Source organism: Canis lupus, chromosome X (genome assembly GCF_011100685.1).
Source record: "Canis lupus familiaris isolate Mischka breed German Shepherd chromosome X, alternate assembly UU_Cfam_GSD_1.0, whole genome shotgun sequence".
Classification (NCBI taxonomy): Eukaryota; Metazoa; Chordata; class Mammalia; order Carnivora; family Canidae; genus Canis; species Canis lupus.
The window spans coordinates 66,963,977-66,985,093 of NC_049260.1; the positions used below are offsets into that span (position 1 = coordinate 66,963,977).

Genomic DNA, 21,117 nt, shown 5'->3' on the forward strand with positions numbered 1-21,117 from the left:
TTCGTAGATTTTCTGGATGATTTGAAGGTTATCTAGGTAATTTGGTGGGGACAGGTGATTTGGGGACCCTACTCTTCCGCCATCTTGCTCCTCCAACGTGTGCATATATTTTATACACATTACAGACCTCAGATTTATTATAATTACCAAAGAACCACCCAAAAGTTTGATATACTACTTCAAAAACAATGGATTTTTTTGTTTTTAATCATCTATATGTATATATATTTAATTATATAATCTTCTAAAAGTATCAGTTCAAACTGCAGAGAGTGAGGTATAATTTTTATAATAAACATTAAATCTGTATAATACACAAAATTCTGAGATACCCTCTACAGAGGATAAAAAAAAAATACAGAAGGCTGATAAAAACCCAGCCTTAAAAAAGGATATGGGGTGCCGGGGTTGCTCAGTTGGTTGAGTGTCTGACTCTTGATTTTTGACTCAGGTAATGACCTCAAGACTGAGAATGAGCCCCAGCTCAGTACTGAATGCAGAGTAGGCTTCTCTCTCTGTCTTCCTCAGCCCCTCCCCCCTGCTTTTGCTTGTGCTCTCTCTCAAATAAATCTTAAAAAAGAGGGAAAAATGTCTTCTTTATCCAGGACTCAACATATATAAGGTCTCATTTTGAAATTTTGTAATCATACAGGACAAACAAAACTTTTCAGTGTCTTTTCCCTTAAAAAACAAATAAACACCAAATAGTATTTACAAGATGTAAATATGATATGAATTAGGAAAGGAAATAAAGGAATTTAGTGGAAAAATAGGAATGAGGTTAAAACTGTCATTTTCAAAAAATGGTAAGGAAACTAGTGAGCTTCTGGTCCCTCCCCAGTGATCTGTTCATTCTGTCCTTATTCCTTACCTAAAAGCTCTGTAGGCCTGAGTAGCAAGTGGTAACACAAGAGAAAACAGCATGGCTACTTTTGAATCAGGCAATGCCACAGGAAAAGGAAAAGAATGATTAAGAAAACCACAAACCTCCCTCTTGGTTTAAATTGATAGGAGGACCTCTGGACCTGTGGGAAATGACACTCACTATTCATGCCTACTTTGGCAAGTAACTGGAGGAGGAAGAGTTTGTCTGAAAATCCACAGACCTACAATATTTAGAATTAACTTTCAAATTTATAACATTCTCCCCTCCGCATGGTTAAGAAATGTGGACTGGAGAATATCTACTTCCAACAGTATACTGGACTGGATACTGTGAAGGGATCTCTTGTAAAAATGACATTTTACATTTAAATCTATTTTTTAATGCATTGCTGAGATTGAAAGAAATAAAAGTCTACAAGAAACTCCTTAACCCCAAATACACACACACAGCACAAATAAACCCTGAGCTGAATTAAAAGCTTCAAGGAAAAAAAAACAACACTGCAATTAAAAAAAAAAAGCAAGTCTTCGTTCTAGCCATAAATTATATTCTTCCAAGATACATGAACCATATTTTTAAATAGCCATGTCACTAAGAGATGCATTTTTTAAGTTTTTATTTAAATTCCAGTTAATATACAATGTAATTTTAGTTTCAAGTGTACAGTATAGTGATTTAATACTTCTATAAAATATTTGGTGCTCAGGGTAGCCCTGGTGGCCCAGCAGTGTGGCACTGCCTTCGGCCTGGGGTGTGATCCTGGAGACCGGGGATCGAGTCTCGAGTCAGGCTCCCTGCATGAAGCCTGCTTCTCTCCCTCTCCCTCTGCCAGTGTCTGCCTCTCTGTCATGAATAAATAGATAAAATCTTTAAAAAAATATTTGGTGCTCATCACAAGTGTACTCCTTAATCCTCATCACCTATTTAACCCATTCCCCCACCCATCTCCCATCGGTAACTATTGGTTTGTTCTAAGAGATGCATTTCTAATAAAATTTTCCTTTTAGGTTAAAAAAAGTCTTGTTGCTGATTTTAATCAGTGTGGGAGCTATGCCTGGGGCTCCTTTATTAAGAGAGGATCCCTGAAAGGAGCTGAAATGGTCCCAAATCTTAGTGCCTTCTGGCTAAAGCAAACACAAATAATCCTTGCAGGAAAGCATCCTTAATTTGGGTCCCCAGATTCCCAAAAATTAAAACCAAATATAAATTCTCAAAGATAAGTATGGCATAAGAAACTAAACCAATAACATGAATCAATAGAAACAATACATTGCAGAATGTAAGGTATATGAAAAAAATGAAGAAGCAAATGAGAATATCAAAAAACAATGAGATTTGGGGAGAGGAGGAGCAGAGCTTCTACAAATGAAAGATTACAATATTGACGTAAAAAAATGAGAGGGTTAAACTATAGATCACAGACAATACAGAGAATAAACTGGGAAAGAGATTTTTTTTGAGGATGTAGAAATGTACCATTTTATTACAAAGATTCTTATGAAAATGATACTTGACTATCAATCTCCACCTGCAGAACTGGGAAAGGATAGAGGGCAGGCAGTGTGAGTTCCTTGGCTCACATGGGGCCAGTGGGAAGGTATGATAAGAGAAACAATCTAAAAATGGCTGATGTTACTTTAAGGAGCCTGATGGGGGGGTGGTGTCCCAGAAGACCCAGCCACTCCTTCTAGAATGCTCAATGAGGGCACCTTTCCAAAGCTCCTAAGCAGGCACTTGGCATTTCTGGATTTTGTCCTATGGCTGCCTAAAAGCATGCCTTCCAGACCTGGTACCATTTATGGTTCAAAAATAAGAACTAGGGAAGGATGGGTGGCGAGGCAGCTACTAGGAAACTAAATCCTAAAACATTTCTATTTAGGATACCAAAAAAAGTGAGAAGAGAGTCAATGGAAGAAAACCAGTATTTGCAAAGATACTGACTGATAACTTTCCAAAATGATAAATGACAATTCACAAATAGAGGTAATACATTGAAGTTGCTTGAACCATATGAAATTGAAAATCAAAACAATTTAATATTGTTAATTATACGTGGTTCAACCTATACGAAGCTAGATAAGACACACTTAAATCCACTGTAGTGAAAATGTAGAACACCAAAAACTATGTTAAAAACAACCTGAGAGAAAAGAAATATTCATAAAGAAATAACAATTCGGCTAACATCAAAATTTCAACAGCAAAAAAGGAATCTAAAGGAAAGTGGAATAAAATCTTAAAATACTGAGAAAAAAGAACTGAAAACCTAGAAATGTTTACCTCATACATCTTCACTCAAGACAAAAAGGCTAAATAACAGGTATGTTCATATATATACAAACTAGGTACTTACTGTGAACAGATGTAAACTAGAGGAACGAGGGGAGGGGCAAGATGACAGAAGAGTAGGGTCCCCAAGTCACCTGTCCCCACCAAATTACCTAGATAACCTTCAAATCATCCTGAAAATCTACAAATCCTGCCTGAGATTTAAAGAGAGAACAGCTGGAATGCTACAGTGAGAAGAGTTCACGCTTCTATCAAGGTAGGAAGTGGGGGGGAGAAGGCATCCAAGGGGGAGGAGCCCCGCGAGGAGCCCGGCTAAGGCCTGGGCGAGTGCCCCCAGGACAGGAGCCCCAACCCAGAGAAGTAGAAGCTTCACCAATCTTCCCTGGTGGAAAGGCGCTCCAGGGAGTTAGAGCAGGACCCCAGGAGGGGCGGGGATGCCCTCAGCCTCCCTGGGACACTAACAGAGCACCTGCGCCCCAGGGAGAGCTCCCCACACCCCAAGGCCGAGCTACCTAAAGGGATGCAGGGCGAGCATGGCTGGACGGGGAGCAGCTCAGGAGCAGCTCTGGCAGAGGCTCCATGCCAGAGGGGCTGCGCGGCCCCAGGAGCAGCTTGGAGGCGGCTCCAGCAGAGGAAGAGGCTCTGCGCGGAGGGGGCTGCATGGCCCTGGGAGCAGCTCTGAGGGGCTCAGGCGGCAGCTCTGCTGAGAGGGGGCTGCGCGGCTGGAAGCGCAAATCCAACAGCGCAGGCCTGGGAGCACAGGGCGCTGGGGACACAGCCCAGGATCCGGCCTCACCCCCAGGACAGGCAGAGGCCAGGAGGGCCCAGGACAGCAAGGACGCTCCTGCCCCGAGCTGAGCAGATCAGCGGCCCCGCCCCTCGGAGCATCCAGGCCTCTGCAGACTGAGAGCTCCATAGTTACTGCGGGAGCTGAATCCAGGGCTCTAGAACTGGCCGCTGCCACTGTGGTTGTTCCTCCTGGGTGTGGGACCCAGGAAATTTAACAAAATCCCCTACCCCTGGACAAGCAGAGCAGGACTGATTCTATTTTGTGCTGCCCCCGCCTTGTGCTGACCTGCTTATTACTTAGGGCACTGCTCCACTCTAGTCAAGCCCAGGGCACACCCTAACAGGAAATCCAGCTCAGTGATAGGCCAGTTCAAATGGATACTTTAAGGTAAAATGTAATTCAATCCGCCACCTGCAAGTGGACCAGCATGACTGTGCAACTTTCTGCTATCCCATTGGCCACTGGTCCCTATAAAGCTGCTACACCTCTTGGTCTCGGGGTCCAAGTCCCTGCTCCGCTGCGTCGGGTATACTTGGACCCAGGCTCGAGCTTGTAAATAAACCCTCGTGTGTTTGCATCGGTGTCGACTCCTTGGTGGTTTCTCGGATTCGTGATCTTGGGCACAACATTTGGGGGCTCATCCGGGATCCAAGAAACCTCCAGGACCCCATCCGGAGGGTTTCACGCGTGGTGAGTGCACTCAACTTTTTCCACCTTTTGCACGCATATTTTCTGAGAGCTCTAAACTGTACTTTACCTGTAGGAAATCCAATCTGTTTTGGGTCGGCATTGGCTTAGGAGGACGTGCTGGCGGGCCGTCGACTGGGGGTCTTGAGGAGACATCCCTTGCCCCTGCCTGGAGGACGGGGTCCTCATCTGTAAGGAGGACGGAGGTCCTCATCTGTAAGGAGGGCCGGCTGCCAGCCCTTCAGGTTACTTTCTGTTTTGTCTCCGCGGCCGCATGGAACGTTTGTTTGTCTGTTACCGTGTTCTTGTTAACTATTTGCACGTTTGTCTGTGTTACTATGTCCTTGTTAACTGTTTGTGCATTTGTCTGTGTTGTTGGGTCCTTGTTAATCATCTTTACTGTCTGTGTCTTGGTGTGGATTGGGGACATAATGGGGGAGACAGAAACCACTCCCCTATCTCTTATGCTCGCTCACTTCTCGGATATTAGGTAAAGAGCTCGTATTCTGAGCATAGACATACGGAGAAAGAGATTCCAAATTTATTGTATATCAGAATGGCCAACTTTTGACGTGGGATGGCCCCAGGAAGGAACTTTTCACCTACACATTATCTTACAGGTTAAGACCGTGATTTTCAGGGACAAACCGGACGGCCACTCTGACCAGGTTCCCTACATCCTGATCTGGCAGGACATGATCGAGAATTCCCCTCCTTGGCTAAAACCATTTTTACTCCCCAAAGTGCACAACTGGGTTGAAGGTAAGAAGAGACCCCGGATCTACCGCCAGACTCTAATGGCAGGTCTCAAGGCTGCCGCGCGCAAGCCTACCAATCTGGCCAAGGTCTATGATGTGAGGCAGGGTAAGGATGAGAGTCCAGCAGCCTTCTTAGAGAGAGTCATAGAGGCTTTTAGGCAGTACACCCCTATGAACCCAGAAGCCCCGGAAACAAAGGCCACAATTATCATGGCTTTTGTTAACCAGGCCGCTCCGGATATTAAAAAGAAATTGCAAAGAGTAGAGAGACTGGGAGAGAAGAGCTTGCAGGACTTAGTGATAGTGGCAGAACAAGTCTATAATAATAGAGAAAGTCCAGAAGAACAACAAATCAAACTAAGTGACCGGCAGACCCAAAACCTGGCCAAGATCCTGCTGGCCACAACCATGGACGACCCACAGGAAAGATGGAGGCACCTCAAGAAGCTGGCTTCAGGGATAGGTAAGGAGGATGGCCCTGGTCCCCGTCAGGAGCACCCTAAGCTGAACAAAGACCAATGCGCTTATTGCAAAGAGGAGGGCCACTGGGTAAAAAGCTGCCCTAACAAAAGATCTAAGGCCCCTGCCAAGATCTTAGAAATGGAGGACCTGGACAATGAGGGGAGCCAGGGTTCGGCACCCCTCCCCGAGCCCAGGGTAACTCTTAAAGTGGAGGGGCAACCTGTTGAATTCCTAGTGGACACTGGGGTACAACATTCGGTTTTATTACAACCCCAAGGGAAACTGGCAAACAAAACATCATGGGTGCAAGGGGCCACGGGCACCACACAATACTCATGGACTACCCGAAGAACTGTGGATCTTGGCACAGGCCGGGTATCCCACTCCTTCATGGTCATCCCTGAGTGTCCCTATCCGTTGTTAGGTCAGGATTTGCTCACCAAGATGCGGGCGCAAATTTGCTTCCACCTCGAAGGGGTAAAAGTCCTAAACAAGAAGGGGCACCCAATTCAGTGCTTGTCCTGAGTTTAGAAGACAAATATCATCTCCACCAAATGCCCTCAGCCCCAATGACTGACATTGACCATTGGCTGTGGGAATTTCCCCAAGCGTGGGCAGAAACTGGGGGAATCGGGCTGGCTCAGCATCGACCGGCCATATACATAGAACTGAAGCCGGGGGCAGACCCTGTCAGGGTCCGCCAATACCCCATGCCTCTAGTAGCACGAAAGGGAATCACACCCCACATACGGCGACTATTGGACTCGGCATATTAAGGCCCTGCCAATCAGCATGGAACACTCTCTTGCTGCAGGTTCAGAAACTGAACTCTAACAATTACAGGCCAGTCCAGGACTTGAGGGAAGTCAACCAGCGAGCAGAGGATATGCACCCTACAGTCCCAAACCCATATACCCTCCTCTCCACCCTGCCTCCAGACAAAACTTGGTATATGGTATTAGATTTAAAAGATGCATTTTTCAGCCTGCCTTTAGCGCCCAAGAGTCAAGACCTCTTCGCCTTTGAATGGACGGACCCTGAGAAAGGCATCAATGGCCAGCTCACCTGGACTCAACTAACACAAGGATTCAAAAATTCACCGACCATCTTCGATGAGGCCTTACACGAAGACTCGGGTGAGTTCCGTTCCGAGCACCCTCATTTGACTTTATTACAATATGTAGATGATATCCTGTTGGCGGCGGAGGACCAGGACACATGCCTGCGAGACACCGGGACTTGCTCCAGACCACAGCGGCCCTAGGATACCGGGCCTCAGCTAAAAAAGTCCAGATCTGCAGAGCAGAGGTGAGCTACCCTGGGTACAAATTAAAGGATGGACAAAGATAGTTGACGGATGCACGGAAGGAAACTGTCTTAAGAATCCCACAGCCGCAAACCGTCTGCCAGGTACGTGAATTCCTGGGGTCAGCAGGGTTCTGTTGCTTATGGATTCCGGGTTTTGCCGAGATGGCCAGACCCCTCTATGAGGCCACCAGGCACCAGCAAAATTTTAAATGGACAGAGGCCATGAACAGAGCCTTTAATGACCTTAAAAAGGCCTTGCTGTCTGCCCCGGCCCTTGGGTTGCCCAATCTAGCCAAGCCCTTCTACCTGTATGTGGACGAGAAAGACGGAGTGGCAAAAGGGGTCCTTGTCCAGTACTTAGGTTCCTGGAAGAGACCCATAGCCTATCTTTCCAAAAAGCTGGACACAGTGGCCGCTGGATGGCCCTATGCTTAAAAATTATTGCTGCGGTGGCCACTATGGTCAAGGACGCAGACAAACTGGCCATGGGGCAAGAACTGCATGTTACCACCCCACATGCTATTGAAGAGGTACTCAAACAGCCCCCAGACCGCTGGATCAGCAATGCCTGTCTGACCCATTATCAGAGCCTGCTGCTAAACCCTACCAGAATTTTATTTAAGCCACCAACAACCCTGAATCCAGCAACGCTACTCCCGAACCCAGAACTGGGACCCCTCTCTGCATGACTGTCAAGAAATTTTGGCACAGGTGCACGGAATCAGAGCTGATCTCCAGGACCAGCCACCGCCGAATGCGGACATCACCTGGTACACGGACGGCAGCAGTTTTGTCCAAGAAGGACTCAGATATGCGGGGGCAGCTGTAACCACGGAGACAGAGACTGTCTGGGCAGAGCCACTGGCAGCTGGAACGTCGGCTCAACGGGAAGAACTGATCGCACTGGCCAAGGCGCTGACCATGGGGGAAGGTAAACGAATAAACATCTACACCGACAGCAGGTACGCCTTTGCCACTGCTCACATCCACGGAGCCCTTTACAGGGAGAGAGGGCTCTGACAGCAGAGGGAAAGACTGTTAAAAACAAAACGGAGATTCTTGAACTCCTAAAGGCCCTCTGGCTGCCCAAGGCCCTAGCCATCATCCATTGTCCGGGGCACCAAAAGGCAGACACGCCAGTAGCCAGGGGAAACCAGCTAGCCGATTTAAAAGCAAAAGAGGTGGCCCATCTGGTGACCCAGGTCTTAGCTACCACGCTACCTGATCCAGGGGCACCGACCCTGCCTGACACCCCCAACTATACTGATGCTGACTTACACTGGATCAAACGCTTGCCTATGACCCAGTGCTTGCGTGGTTGGTGGAGGGCCACAGACTCCAGCATCATCTTGCCAGAGGAACTAGAACGGCGAGTCCTATCCAAAATGCATCGGAGTGGAAACATGGAAACAAGGAAGATGGAAGGGGCACCCAATTCAGGTGCTTGTCCTGAGTTTAGAAGACGAATATCGTCTGGAAACAAGGAAGATGGAAGACCTCATACGACATGCAAAGATCACGATTAAAAACTCTCAAGCAAAGATCGAACAGATTGTGGCAAGCTGCCGTGGATGCCAATTAAATGCCTCCGCCCATGGATCTAACCCGGGTACCCGGCTCCGAGGGGACCGACCAGGAGCCTACTGGGAAGTGGACTTCACTGAGGTAAAACCTGGAAAATACAGGTATAGGTATTTACTAGTGTTTGTAGATACTTTTTCAGGATAGACAGAGGCATTTCCCAACAAACATGAAACGGCACAGATCGTGACCAAGAAACTGCAGGAAGACATCGTACTGACATATGGTTTTCCCATTAGAATTGGGTCAGACAACGGCCCAGGATTCATATCTAAGGTAACACAGGGAGTGGCATTAGTACTTGGGGCAGATTGGAAATTACATTGTTCATATAGGCCCCAGAGCTCAGGACAGGTAGAGAGGATGAACAGAAAATTAAAGGAGACCTTAACTAAATTAGCCCTGGAGACTGGCGGGGACTGGGTGACTCTCCTCCCCTTTCCCCTATATAGGGAGAGGAACTCCCCATATAAGATGGGACTGACTCCCTACAAAATCATGGTCAGTCTTCCTCCACCTGTTATCCCCAATTTAAAACCTGAGGTGCTTGCTGAATTTGATGATCACCAACTTCTTTTCTCCCTCCAAATGTTACAATGAACCCATGAGCAGGTGTGGCCTAAGCTGAGGGCCCTCTATGAGACTGGGCCATTCCTGGACTCCCAACAATATCGACCAGGTGACTGAGTATACGTGCGGAGATACTAACACCGGACACTTCAGGACACCTCAACCTCACTGGAAGGGACCTTACATCATGATCCTGACCACTCCCACCACTCGCAAGGTTGACGAGATTACTCCCTGGGTCAACTACACCCACGTCCAGCCTGCTGACCCACATGCTGTTCTCAAAGACTTTGTTCCAGAATGGAAAAGCCAACCAGACAAGGACAATCCCCTAAAGTTAAGACTGCACTGTTCTCACTTATTTCCCACCTCCAAGACTCCCTAGTCCGAGGTTGTCCTTCAAAATAGAAGGAGATTAGAATTAGTCTTCTTACAACAAAGGGTGGGAGGGGGTTATGGGCTGCCTTAAATGTAAATGAGAGCGAGAACAGCAGCAAGGTTGGTCAGAATCCTGGTTTAATCATTCCCCTGGCTCACTCTGGGAGCAACCTGGACCCATGATTGGGTGCTGCGCAGGATCCTATGAAAAAGGGGGGAATGTGGGACCCAGGAAATTTAACAAAATCCCCTACCCCTGGACAAGAAGAGCAGGACTGATTCTATTTTGTGCTGCACCCCCTTGTGCTGACCCGCTTATTACTTAGGGCACTGCCCCACCCTAGTCAAGCCCAGAGCACACCCTAACTGGAAATCCGGCTCAGTGATAGGCCAGTTCAAATGGATACTTTAAGGTAAAATGTAATTCAATCTGCCACCTGCAAGTGGACCAGCATGACTGTGCAACTTTCTGCGTATCCCATTGGCCACTGGTCCCTATAAAGCTGCTAGGCCTCCTATTAATCTCGGGGTCCAAGTCCCTGCTCCGCTGCGTCAGGTATACTTGGACCCAGGCTCGAGCTTGTAAATAAACCCTCCTGTGTTTGCATTGGTGTCAGCTCCTTGATGATTTCTCAGATTCATGATCTTGGGCACAAAACTGGGGCCTCACAGGATAAACAACCCCCACTGAGCCTCACAGTGGCCTCACAGGATTAGCAGCTTAAACATCACTCACTGAGCACTGCACCAGGCAGGGGGGTGAGCAGCTCCCCCAAGTGCTAATACCTGAAAATCAGCATAAAAGGCCCCTCCCCCCAGAAGACCAGCTACATGGACGGGGAAAAAACAAATTATTGACCAAGCAGCACTGGAAAGTTCCAGGAGAAGTCAAGGGACTTACAGTATACAGAATTAGACGATACTCCCCCGTGTTTTTTTTTGTTTTGTTTTTGTTTTTTTGCTTTTTGATTTCTGTTTGCTTCCACCACCCCCTTTGTTTCCTTTCTTTCTCTTTTCTTTTAAATTTTAAGGGGGACTCTCAAAATTCCCCATTAAGAAGTCCAATGGAACAATCCACAAAAAAAGGGACTGAATAGGTATCATGATGACACTAAACTCATATCTTTCAATAGTAACTCTGAATGTGAATGGAATTAATGACCCCATCAAAAGGCGCAGGGTGTCAGACTGGCTAAAATAGCAGGACCCATCTATTTGCTGTCTACAAGAGACTCATTTTAGACAGAAGGACACCTACAGCCTGAAAATAAAAGGTTGGAGAACCATTTACCATTCGAATGGTCCTCAAAAGAAAGCAGGGGTAGCCATCCTTCTATCAGATAAACTAAAATTTACCCCGAAGACTGTAGTGAGAGATGAAGAGGGACACTATCTCATCCTTAAAGGATCTATCCAACAACAGGACTTAACAATCATCAATATATATGCCCCGAATTTGGGAGCTGCCAAATACATCAATCAATTAATAACCAAAGTTAAGACATACTTAGATAATAATACACTTATACTTGGTGACTTCAATCTAGCTCTTTCTACCCTCAGTAGGTCTTCTAAGCACAACATCTCCAAAGAAACGAGAGCTTTAATGACACACTGGACCAGATGGATTTCACAGATATCTACAGAACTTTACATCCAAACTCAACTGAATACACATTCTTCTCAGTGCACATGGAACTTTCTCCAGAATAGACCACATACTGGGTCACAAATCGGGTCTGAATGATACCAAAAGATTGGGATCGTCCCCTGCATATTCTCAGACCATAATGCCTTGAAATTAGAGCTAAATCACAAGAAGTCTGGAAGGACTTCAAACATGTGGAGGTTAAGGACCATCCTGCTAAAAGATGAAAGGGTAAACCAGGAAATTAAGGAAGAATTAAAAAGATTCATGGAAACTAATGAGAATGAAGATACAACCATTCAAAATCTTTGGGATGCAGCAAAAGCAGTCCTGAGGGGGAAACACATCGCAATACAAGCATTGATCCAAAAACCGGAAAGAACTCAAATACAAAAGCTAACCTTACACCTAAAGGAGCTAGAGAAAAAACAGCAGATGGAACCTACGCCCAGCAGAAGAAGAGAGTTAATAAAGATTCGATCAGAACTCAACACAATCAAGACCAGAAGAACTGTGGAAAAGATCAACAAAACCAGGAGTTGGTTCTTTGAAAGAATTAATAAGATAGATAAACCATTAGCCAGCCTTATTAAAAAGAAGAGAGAGAAGACTCAAATTAATAAAATCATGAATGAGAAAGGAGAGATCACTACCAACTCCAAGGAAATACAAACGATTTTAAAAACATATTATCAACACCTATACGCCAATAAATTAGGCAATCTAGAAGAAATGGATGCATCTCTGGAAAGCCACAAATTAGCAAAACTGGATCAGGAGGAAATAGAAAACCTGAACAGGCCAATAACCAGGGAGGAAATTGAAGCAGTCATCAAAAACCTCCCAAGACACAAAAGTCCAGGGCCAGATGGCTTCCCAGGGAATTCTATCAAACATTTAAAGAAGAAACCATACCTTTAATACTAAAGCTGTTCGGGAAGATAGAAAGAGATGGAATACTTCCAAACTCGTTCTATGAGGCCAGCATCACCTTAATTCCAAATCCAGACAAAGACCCCACCAAAAAGGAGAATTACAGACCAATATCCCTGATGAACATGGATGCAAAAATTCTTAACAAGATACTAGCCAATAGGATACAAAAGTACATTAAGAAAATTATTCACCATGACCAACTATGATTTATTCCTGGGACACCAGGCTGCTTCAACACTCGTAAAACAACCAATTTGATTCATCATATCAGCAAGAGAAAAGCCAAGAACCATATGATTGTCTCAATAGATGCAGAAAAAGCATTTGACAAAATACAGCATCCATTCCTGATCAAAACTCTTCAGAGTGTAGGGATAGAGGGAACATTCCTCAATATCTTAAAAGCCATCTAAGAAAAGCCCACAGCAAATATAATTCTCAATGGGGAAGCACTGGGAGCCTTTCCCCTAAGATCAGGAACAAGAGAGGGATGTCCACTCTCACCACTGCTATTCAACATAGTACTGGAAGTCCTAGCCCCAGCAATCAGACAACAAAAAGACATTAAAGGCATTCAAATTGGCAAAGAAGAAGTCAAACTCTCCCCCTTCGCCAAAGACATGATACTCTACATAGAAATCCCAAAAGGCTCCACCCCAAGATTGCCAGAACTCACACAGCAATTTGGCAGTGTGGCAGGATACAAAATCAATGCCCAGAAATCAGTGGCATTACTATACACTAACAATGAGACTGAAGAAAGAGAAATTAAGGAGTCAATCCCATTGACAATTGCACCCAAAAGGTTAAGATACCTAGGAATAAACCTAACCAAAGAGGTAAAGGATCTATACCCTAAAAACTAGAGAACACTTCTGAAAGAAATTGAGGAAGACACCAAGAGATGGAAAAATATTCCATGCTCATGGATTGGAAGAATTAATATTGTGAAAATGTCAATGTTACCCAGGGCAATTTACACATTTAATGAAATCCCTATCAAAATACCATGGACTTTCTTCAGAGAGTTGGAAAAAATCATCTTAAGATTTGTGTGGAATCAGAAAAGCCAGGGGAAGTTTAAAAAAGAAAGCCATATCTGGGGGCATCACAATGCCAGATTTCAGGTTGTCCTACCAAGCTGTGGTCATCAAGACAGTGTGGTACCGGCACAAAAACAGACACATAGATCAATGGAACAGAATAGAGCATCCAGAAGTGGACCCTTAACTTTATGGTCAACTAATATTCAATAAAGGAGGAAAGACTATCCATTGGAAGAAAGACAGTCTCTTCAATAAATGGTGCTGGGAAAACTGGACATCCACATGCAGAAGAATGAAACTAGACCACTCTCTTTCACCATACACAAAGAGAAACTCAAAATGGATGAAAGATCTAAATGGGAGACAAGATTCCATCAAAATCCTAGAGGAGAACACAGGCAACACCCTTTTTGAACTCGGCCACAGTAACTTCTTGCAAGATACATCCACGAAGGCAAAAGAAACAAAAGCAAAAATGAACTATTGGGACTTCATCAAGATAAGAAGCTTTTGCACAGCAAAGGATACAGTCAACAAAACTAAAAGACAGCCTACAGAATGGGAGAAGATATTTGCAAATGACGTATCAGATAAAGGGCTAGTTTCCAAGATCTATAAAGAACTTATTAATCTCAACACCAAAGAAACAATCCAATCATGAAATGGGCAAAAGACATGAAGAGAAATCTCACACAGGGAGACACACATATGTCCAACACCCACATGAGAAAATGCTCTGCATCACTTGCCATCAGGGAAATACAAATCAAAACCACAATGAGATACCACCTCACACCATGGAGAATGGGGAAAATTAACAAAGCAGGAAACCACAAATGTTGGAGAGGATGTGGAGAAAAGGGAACCCTCTTACACTGTTGGTGGGAATGTGAAACAGTACAGCCACTCTGGAAAACTGTGTGGAAGTTCCTCAAAGAGTTAAAAATAGACCTGCCCTACGACCCAGCAATTGCACTGTTGGGGATGTACCCCAAAGATGCAGATGCAATGAAACGCCGGGACACCTGCTCCCCGATGTTTCTAGCAGCAATGTCCACAATAGCCAAACTGTGGAAGGAGCCTCGGTGTCCATTGATAGATGAATGGATAAAGAAGATGTGGTTTTTGTATACAATGGAATATTACTCAGCCATTAGAAACGACAAATACCCACCATTTGCTTCAACGTGGATGGAACTGGAAGTTATGCTGAGTGAAATAAGTCAATCAGAGAAGGACAAACATTATATCTCATTCTTTGGGGAATGTAAATAATAGTGAAAGGGAATAGAAGGGACGGGAGAAGAAATGGGTAGGAAATATCAGAAAGGGAGACAGAACATAAAGACTCCTAACTCTGGGAAATGAACTAGGGGTGGTGGAAGGGGAGGAGGGCGGGGGTTGGGGTGAATGGGTGACGGGCACTGATGGGGGCACTTGACGGGATGAGCAGTGGGTGTTATTCTGTATGTTGGTAAATTGAACACCGATAAAAAACAAATTTATTTTTTAAAAATAATAATAAAAAAATAAAGGGTTAAAAAAATGAAAGGAAAATAAAAAAAAAAGAATAAAATTAACTAGAGGAACTTTTAAGATTAGATACTTCAGAAAGAAGGAACAGATTACTATTACAAGGTTCATTCCACTTGGTAAAAGAAATTGTTTGGCAGGATTAAAAATGTGTAATAATTTGCTATTTAGAGTCCCAAATAGAAAAAAAAAAAATAGAGTCCCAAATAGAGACTCAGAAAAAGTGAAAAATAGAGATGTAGAAAAATGTAACAGGCAAATACTAATAAGCTGTAGTAGCTACTTGACCATCAGACAAGGTAGACTTTAAGGGAAAAAATGCATTATTAGGGATGGAGAAAATCAGCAAATAATGTAAAATATTAAATTCATCAGGAAAATTAAATTTAAAAATTTATATGATCTTAATAGTTTCAAAATATAAGGTAAGAATTAATAGAATTATAGGGGGAAAGTGACAAATCAAATGAGATTTCAAAATACTTTATTATTGGTAGATGAAAGAAAAAAACTTCAATACAATTTTCAAATGGTAACCTCGAAGCCTATCTTGTTAGAGTACAGACCAATAATTAGAGAACCCTGTGCATAAACATATTCTTCTTGAGCACAAATGGAAAAATTACCAAAATTAATGACATACTATGTCATAAAGTTCAAAGTATTAATACTATAAAAACATATTTTCCAGATATAACTTAATTTTCTACAATGAGATTAAATGGTAAGAGCCAAAATATCAACCAAATCAGCTATTTTAAAACCTCTCATAACAACTCATGGGTCAATAAAGAAATCACAATGGAAATTAAAATATTTAGGATTAAAAGATATTGAATATAATATAATAATAACTGTGAAGAGTCAAAACAGGAGTTAGCACTTTATCATCTTAAATGCTTAAATATTTATCTTTTGTATTTTCTAATATAACATTGGGTTTCATCGTAAGAACTGGCAAGGACAGAAAAGGGGAGGGATGTGCTGAACAAAAGAAGGCAAAATAAAGGAGATAATAAAGAATGGAAATTAATGAACTAGGGACACAAAGCTATAACAGAAGATTCCAAAAGCCCCAAAGTTGTTTCTTTGAAAATGTAATAGAGAGACTATGAAATGTTACTCAAGGTTACATGACTAACAAATGGAGAAGCCAAGACTTAAATCTACGTAGTCCAGGGTTTAACTACCATGCTCCACTACCCTAAAAGTGCTAGTAAGTATAAAAAGACAAGATTGTTATGTTTGACTACTTTAATCTTAATAAACTCCATGCATTATGAATACCATAAGGCCAGATATATGCAACACATACAACTAAGAAAAAGTTAGTATTCTGAATAAAAACTCCTACAAATCAATAAGGAAATAGATATATGGGAAGAACCATGAACATGCATTTCACCAAAGAGAAAACATGAATATCCAATAACAATATAAGAAGACACTCCACCTCATAACTAATCTAGGAAATGTAAAATAAAAGTATGTGAAGTTTTCTATGTGAGTTAGATTGACAAAAACTTAAAAATCTAATAACAAATGTTGGTAAAGATGTAGAGCTATGGAAATTATTATATATTGTGGCAGGATATAAACTGGAACAATGCTCCGAAGAAAAAATTGGGTACTATCTTGTATGAACATTCATATATCCCATGAGTTGGGAATTCCACTCCTAGATATGTACCTAGAGAAAGTCTTGAACATGTATATCCTGAAACATACACAAGGATGTTAATAACAGGAAAAAAAAACAAAAAACAAAAAATAAAACAAAAACCTGGAAACATTTTCTATCAAAAGAAAAATGGAAAAATAAATTGTGGTATATTCATAATGGAATACTACATAGCAAAGAAAATAACTATAATTATACACAAGGATGATGCAATGAACCATAATATTGAGTAAACTAAGGAATTTATAGGAAGGTTCTATTATATGAAGCCCAAACACAGGCCAAACTGAATATATCATTTAGGCAAATGTAGGCAAATACATAGATTTATAAAAGAGCAGAACAACAAAGTATGCTTGCATATACCAAATCTTGAATAAATCTCATTTTTGTCTTTTTCATTTTTATCTATTACTTAAGATTACTTTAAGAAGAAATAAGAGAACCAATGCCAGTCTTACCTGCAGAAACACTGAGGAAGTTCTCCTTGGCCATATAAAGGAAACAGAAATGGAGTGTTGCCATACCGTCCAAGACAGTGAAGAAAGTTTTTGGTAGCTTTGAGACCGTCTATGGTATTGCTGGCTGTCTCTGATGTCATCGCAATTGAATGCAGGACAAAGTACTGGAGGTTGGGGGTTAATTTTTGAGTTTTTAAATACTCAGAAAATGTAATCTCCTCATAGGCTATGAAAAGATGAAAATTTATCAGTTAAAATCACAATCAGGGGCAGCCCGGGTGGCTCAGAGGTTTAGCGCCGACTTGGGCCCAGGGCCTGATCCCGGACTTCTGGGATCGAGTCCCATGTCGGGCTCCCTGCATGGAGCCTGCTTCTCTCTCTGCCTGTGTCTCTGCCTCTTTCTCTCTGTGTCTCTCATGAATAAATAATTTTTTTTTTTTTAATCACAATCAAACCTCAATTTAAAACCACTGCACTGGGATGCCTGAGTGGCTTAGTGGTTGAGTGTCTGCCTTTAGCTCAGGGTGTGATCCTGGAGTCCTGGGATCCAGTCCTGCATCAGGCTTTCTGCTTCTCCCTCTGCCTGTGTCTCTGCCTCTCTCTCTCTCTCTCTCTCTCTCTCTGTCTCTTGAATAAATAAATAAAATCTTTTTTTTAAGATTTTATTTATTTTTTATTAATGAGACAGAGAGAGAGAGAGGCAGACACACAGGCAGAGGGAGAAGCAGGCTCCATGCAGGGAGCCCGACGTGGAACTCGATCCCAGCTCTCCAGGACCACATCCTGGGCCAAAGGCAGCGCTAAACCGCTGAGCCACCCAGGCTGCCCCAATAAATAAAATCTTAAAAAATAAATAAACAAATAAAACCACTGCACAAAAGAGATCAAGCTTGTTTAAGACACTTGGCAAAGGACCCAGGTGGTATATATTACATTTTGGACAGAGATCACATATTTTAGGGGGGAAAAAACCTAGAAACAATCTCACTATCCTAACTGAACTGATGGCACAATTTTTAAACTTTAAATGATGAATCTTTATTATTTTATAGGCTTAAAAAACTAGAAAAACATTCATTAACCACAACAGGTTTCCAAAATTGGCAATAATCTTACTTTACTATCACTAAAACTGCTGAGTAATGCCAATAATTACACTTAGAAATATTAAATAGACATGACAAATGACAATTTTTTGGTAAAAACTATGATAGACTTGATTTTTTTGAAACGTATATTTCTACTAAAACTAAGAACAATGAACTGTAACTAAAAAGTAAGGAAGTTAATTTCTGTGTGCCTAATGGAATCAGTCTTACTGCCTTATACCACACCTCAAAACAAGGGACGCCTAAAAACTGCTCACTTAAAGAACAGAAAAAAATATAATTGGACTATTAGTGGTGGGAAATATAATATCATAACAAAAGAAAAAAATATAAAACTTACAAAAATTTACTGAGAGAACATGAGTTTATGATGGGATGAGCACTTGGTGTTCTACTATATGTTGGCAAACTGAATTTAAATTTTAAAAATTTAAAAAAAGAGAGATAACATAAGTTTATAGCACTGTGAAGAATGATTTGGCGGTATCTAATGAACATGATGCTTTAAGACCAAGAACTCAACTTTTAATATTCCAAGTAAAAAAAAAAAAATACTAATAAATAAATAAAAATCTTAAAAAAAACTATACTGCTGTATTTCTCATTGCAACTTTATAAATGAAACATCAGTAGTATTTTTCTGTTTTGGACAACGTTTCCAGTCCAATGCACTTAAAGAGTATAAAGCTCTGATACTAAACTGAGATATTCAATTTTCAACAAACTGTAATTCGGGTCAAAGCCAAAACTAGAAACCATATCCTCTAACACAGTGGTTCACATTCCCAGTGCCATCTAGCCTGTTTTTAGTTAAAATGAATAATTCAATATACCAAGCAAAAGTAATCCTGGGAAAATGAAAAAATATACAGACTTTTTAACTGCTGAAAAAAATTAATGGAACAATGAAAAAAGAATATCATCTATGGAGAACCAGTTGACAGAAATATTTAATTAACAAGAATAAAAACTGGGACGCCTGGGTGGCTCAGTGGTTGAGCATCTGCCTTTGGCTCAGGTCCTAATCCTGGGGTCCTGGGATTCAGTCCCAGATCAGGCTCCCGAGCCTGCTTCTCCCTCTGCCTATGTCTCTGCCTCTCTCTGTGTGTCTCCCATGAATAAATAAATAAAATCTTTAAAAAAAAACAAGAATAAAAGTTAACGCACAGCACAGCACTTCCACAATGATGAAAATATTCTATAGCTGTACTGTAGCCATAGTAGCTAATAGCCACATGTAGTACCGAGTACTTCAAATACGGCTAGTCCAACTGAGGAACTGAATTTTAAATTATATTTAATATTAATTAATTTTAGTTTAACTAGCTACATGTTGGTCATGGCTAACCTACTGGATAGTGCAGAGTCAGAATGTACTTTAAAAGAGTACTGAGCAGCTTACTACATCAGAGCAAGCATATTAAAACAAGAAAGCTCAAATATTTAGAGAACACAATTTGATGAACATAATTTAATGGAAAACAATACCTTTATATTCATCAGGATGTTTTTCATATTCCATACAAAATGTAAGAAACTTCATTAGCATTCGCTTTTCTACCATAGTAAGTTGTTTGCTATTAAAGACATCGGCTCTAGAACAAGGAACCTGAAAAACATGATTTTAAGTTAAGAAACAGCTTCTTAGTGACACAAGTTTTCCAAATTACATTTTTTCCCTTTAACTATATAACAAGATCATTATTTCCATTCTAGCCATTCATGTTACCTTCTATCAGTTCTAATGGCATCTCTGCTGACTTCAGAGCTAATTAACTTGTGAGCTCTCTTACTTAATTCTGCCAAGTTGCTCCTTATACCATTAAAAGGCCAATGGCATGTCACTCCTAACTGGGTACAAATGACAGCTCAAATCTAGTGATATTTCCTGAAATTAACATTTTCTCAAAACCAGTATCAGGTTGCAGGAGAACTCATGAAAAAATTAACACTAGAAATTTTAATTGAGTAATCTCTATTTACTTTTACTATGCAGGATTGGAATTTGCTGCTTTGCCAGGAAAATAACAATTCTATTTGTTTATCCTTCCAAAACAAATGATAACTTTAGCTCATACCCAGTTACAATATTTGATCAGCAAAGTACCTGTTCCACTCTTCCTTCTCGAAATGCAAGAATCCTGGTAATATTTTTGAACTCTGCATATCGACTTACGTTAGATTTGATTAAAAGATCAATTAGCAATCCTCGAGAATACAGCAGCTGTACAAAGAAAATATTTTACAGGATAAAAGGAAAAATTAGTAAGTGCTAAGTAAAGATATATAATTCCACTATATTTTTAAATATTTGTATGAAATATTATACCTATTAATATTGTAATACATAACAAAATTTACTACAGGTTTACAATTGATTATCTGAAATTCAAAACCCTAAAAACTCTGGAATCCAAAGTTTTTTCATAACTAATTTGGCAACAAAATGACCCAAAATGATAGAAGACTCTTTTCTCTTTGCTGCACTTACTGTGAATACATACATTTGCCTGCAGAAATATTAATAGGTTTAATTATAGAGTGCCTCCTCAGATCTTGTTAAGAATGTTATACCGTATATAGTGTATCAGCATATGTACTATATTACATTCTAAAATGATTTTTAAAATCTAAATAACAGAACACATCAGGCCCAAGCATTTTGAATAAGAGACTATACAGACTTATATAAGGACAAGTGGTTATTTTTTTTACTTACAAATTTATTTTTATTGGTGTTCAATTTGCCAACATATAGAATAACAACCAGTGCGAAAGCCAATTCAGAAGGACAAGTGGTTATTAAGAAGACATTAGCTCGCTGGACTTCTTCATCAAACAGAAAAGAAAAAGATTGGTTATGTGTGCCTACCAAAAGAATTGAATTAGAAGGTCCCTCTAGAATCCTAGCAGTCTAGATTTATGTCTTTTTCAAGAAGTGAGGATGATGGTTATTGATAGCATGTACATGTGGAATTGATTTTTCACATTTTG

At 41.4% G+C, this 21,117-nt stretch overlaps 1 protein-coding gene across 3 annotated transcripts in view; it reads right to left on the reverse strand.

Annotated features, from left to right (window-relative positions):
* CHM (CHM Rab escort protein) overlaps nucleotides 1-21,117 on the reverse strand; it is a 244,230-nt gene that overhangs the window by 118,986 nt on the left and 104,127 nt on the right. For all 3 annotated transcript variants that reach the window (XM_038587820.1, XM_038587819.1, XM_038587821.1), the window contains exons 6-8: nucleotides 20,231-20,347; nucleotides 19,612-19,732; nucleotides 17,015-17,240 (exon numbers count right to left, since the gene is read on the reverse strand). In XM_038587820.1, coding sequence (XP_038443748.1) covers nucleotides 17,015-17,240; nucleotides 19,612-19,732; nucleotides 20,231-20,347 — 464 coding nt within the window. The remainder of the gene's footprint in view (nucleotides 1-17,014; nucleotides 17,241-19,611; nucleotides 19,733-20,230; nucleotides 20,348-21,117) is intronic.